Source organism: Camelina sativa, chromosome 14 (genome assembly GCF_000633955.1).
Source record: "Camelina sativa cultivar DH55 chromosome 14, Cs, whole genome shotgun sequence".
Classification (NCBI taxonomy): domain Eukaryota; kingdom Viridiplantae; phylum Streptophyta; class Magnoliopsida; order Brassicales; family Brassicaceae; genus Camelina; species Camelina sativa.
The window spans coordinates 13177372-13179193 of record NC_025698.1 but is presented as its reverse complement, the minus strand read 5'-3'; the positions used below and the strand labels follow the sequence as shown (position 1 = coordinate 13179193).

At 38.9% G+C, this 1822-nt stretch overlaps 1 protein-coding gene across 2 annotated transcripts in view; it reads left to right on the top strand.

The window, feature by feature from the left end:
* LOC104741291 (protein indeterminate-domain 16) overlaps positions 22-1822 on the top strand; it is a 3151-nt gene continuing 1350 nt past the window's right edge. The window contains exons 1-2 of one of the 2 annotated variants that reach the window (XM_010462104.2): positions 22-491; positions 1261-1621. In XM_010462104.2, the coding sequence (XP_010460406.1) occupies positions 193-491; positions 1261-1621 (660 nt within the window). In that variant the 5' untranslated portion in view covers positions 22-192. Of the gene's footprint in view, positions 492-1260; positions 1642-1822 lie in introns of both variants that reach the window. The other variant, XM_019235697.1, reaches the window with a different exon arrangement.

Genomic DNA, 1822 nt, shown 5'->3' with positions numbered 1-1822 from the left:
TGAGTTTTTTTTTTTCATATATTTCCAAATAGCTAGCTTTGATTTTCGAGCAATAATCTAAGTAAACATATCCGTGCTATAACAGATCCAGATGCAGAGGTGGTATCTTTATCACCAAGAACGTTGCTAGAGTCAGATCGGTACGTGTGTGAGATCTGCAACCAAGGGTTTCAGAGGGATCAGAATCTACAGATGCATAGAAGAAGGCATAAAGTGCCATGGAAGCTTCTGAAGAGAGAGAAGAAGGACGAGGAAGTGAGGAAGAGAGTCTACGTGTGTCCTGAGCCAACGTGTCTCCACAACAACCCGTGTCACGCACTTGGAGATCTGGTCGGAATCAAAAAGCACTTTCGCCGGAAACACAGTGTCCACAAGCAATGGGTTTGCGAGAGATGCTCCAAAGGCTATGCTGTTCAATCTGATTACAAAGCCCATCTCAAGACTTGCGGCTCACGCGGTCACTCATGCGACTGCGGCCGAGTTTTCTCCAGGTTCTTCTTCCTTATCACATCTCCCTGTTGTTTTATTATTCCTATATAATATCGTTTTCTTATATATATATATATATATCTATATAGAAAAAGTGTGGTTAGCTTTTTAATGTTTTGTGGAAAAGCCCTAAATATTGTCTCTATGCCGATGATTTAATTTCTTAGCTTTCGCATAGTTTGATCTCATTTTCTTGAGATTTTATTTATACAAAATAACTAGTACTTCAGGAAAAAATATAATTGGGAATTTGGAATCCTTAAACTAAACCAAAGAATGCTTTCTCCGATGGCGAATAATGTTGTCACATTACAGGTGTGCTTATATATAATGAATTATATTTTCTTTAGTGAGCATTTAGATCTTGACAGAGCCTACCAATAGAAGTTCAGTGCTTGACTGTAGCCAGATAAGTTTATTTTATATAATTCATTTAGTTTTCATATATGAACTCACATTGACCCATTATGGATTTTCATTACCCAACACTTTGTTGTATTTATTTAATACACAAGCTAAAAAGTCTTATAATCACATAATCCCTTTCCAAAGATACCTAAATCCATACCTCAGTTTTATATTACTGCCTTCTTCTTTTGATTACGTACGTACTCCATCCAAACACATTTATTCCTCCTGTTTTAAACTCTAGTATTTTATTTTATCTTCATTTAGTTTAGACCATATTAACGCGCACTAATTTTCAATTATTTAGGTCATCTAAACATACACTAATAAGTAACTTCTCTTGTTTTTAAAAATTTTTCTCAGGGTTGAGAGTTTCATAGAGCACCAAGATACTTGCACCATCCGGCATCCTCCACCCACTAACCACCGTCCTCTACAGCAGCACACGGACAGCATTGCGGCTCCATCAAGAACCACTTCGACCACAAGCTTTGGCCCATTATTGCATGGTCTTCCTCTATTAAGGCCACCACCACCGTCCTATCAACATTCACAAGCTTTGGCTTACCCTTTCAATGCTTTAGCAGCAGCTCCTTTTGAAAGCCTCGAACTTCAACTTTCAATAGGAATGGCAAGAACATCAGCACAAGCGAAGAGCACCGAAAAGGGAGAGACGAGTTTAACAAAGCAGAGACCGAACGAGGAGGCAAGAATGGCGGAGAAAATGAGACAAGAAGCGAAGAGGCAAATAGAAATGGCGGAAACGGATTTTGAGAAGGCTAAGAGAATAAGGAAAGAAGCAAAGGCCGAGCTTGAGAAGGCTCAAATTGTTAGAGAAGAAGCAATCAAGAGGATTAATGCAACAATGATGGAGATAACTTGCCACTCTTGCAAGCATCTGTTTCAGCTGCCTATTATGGCTGAT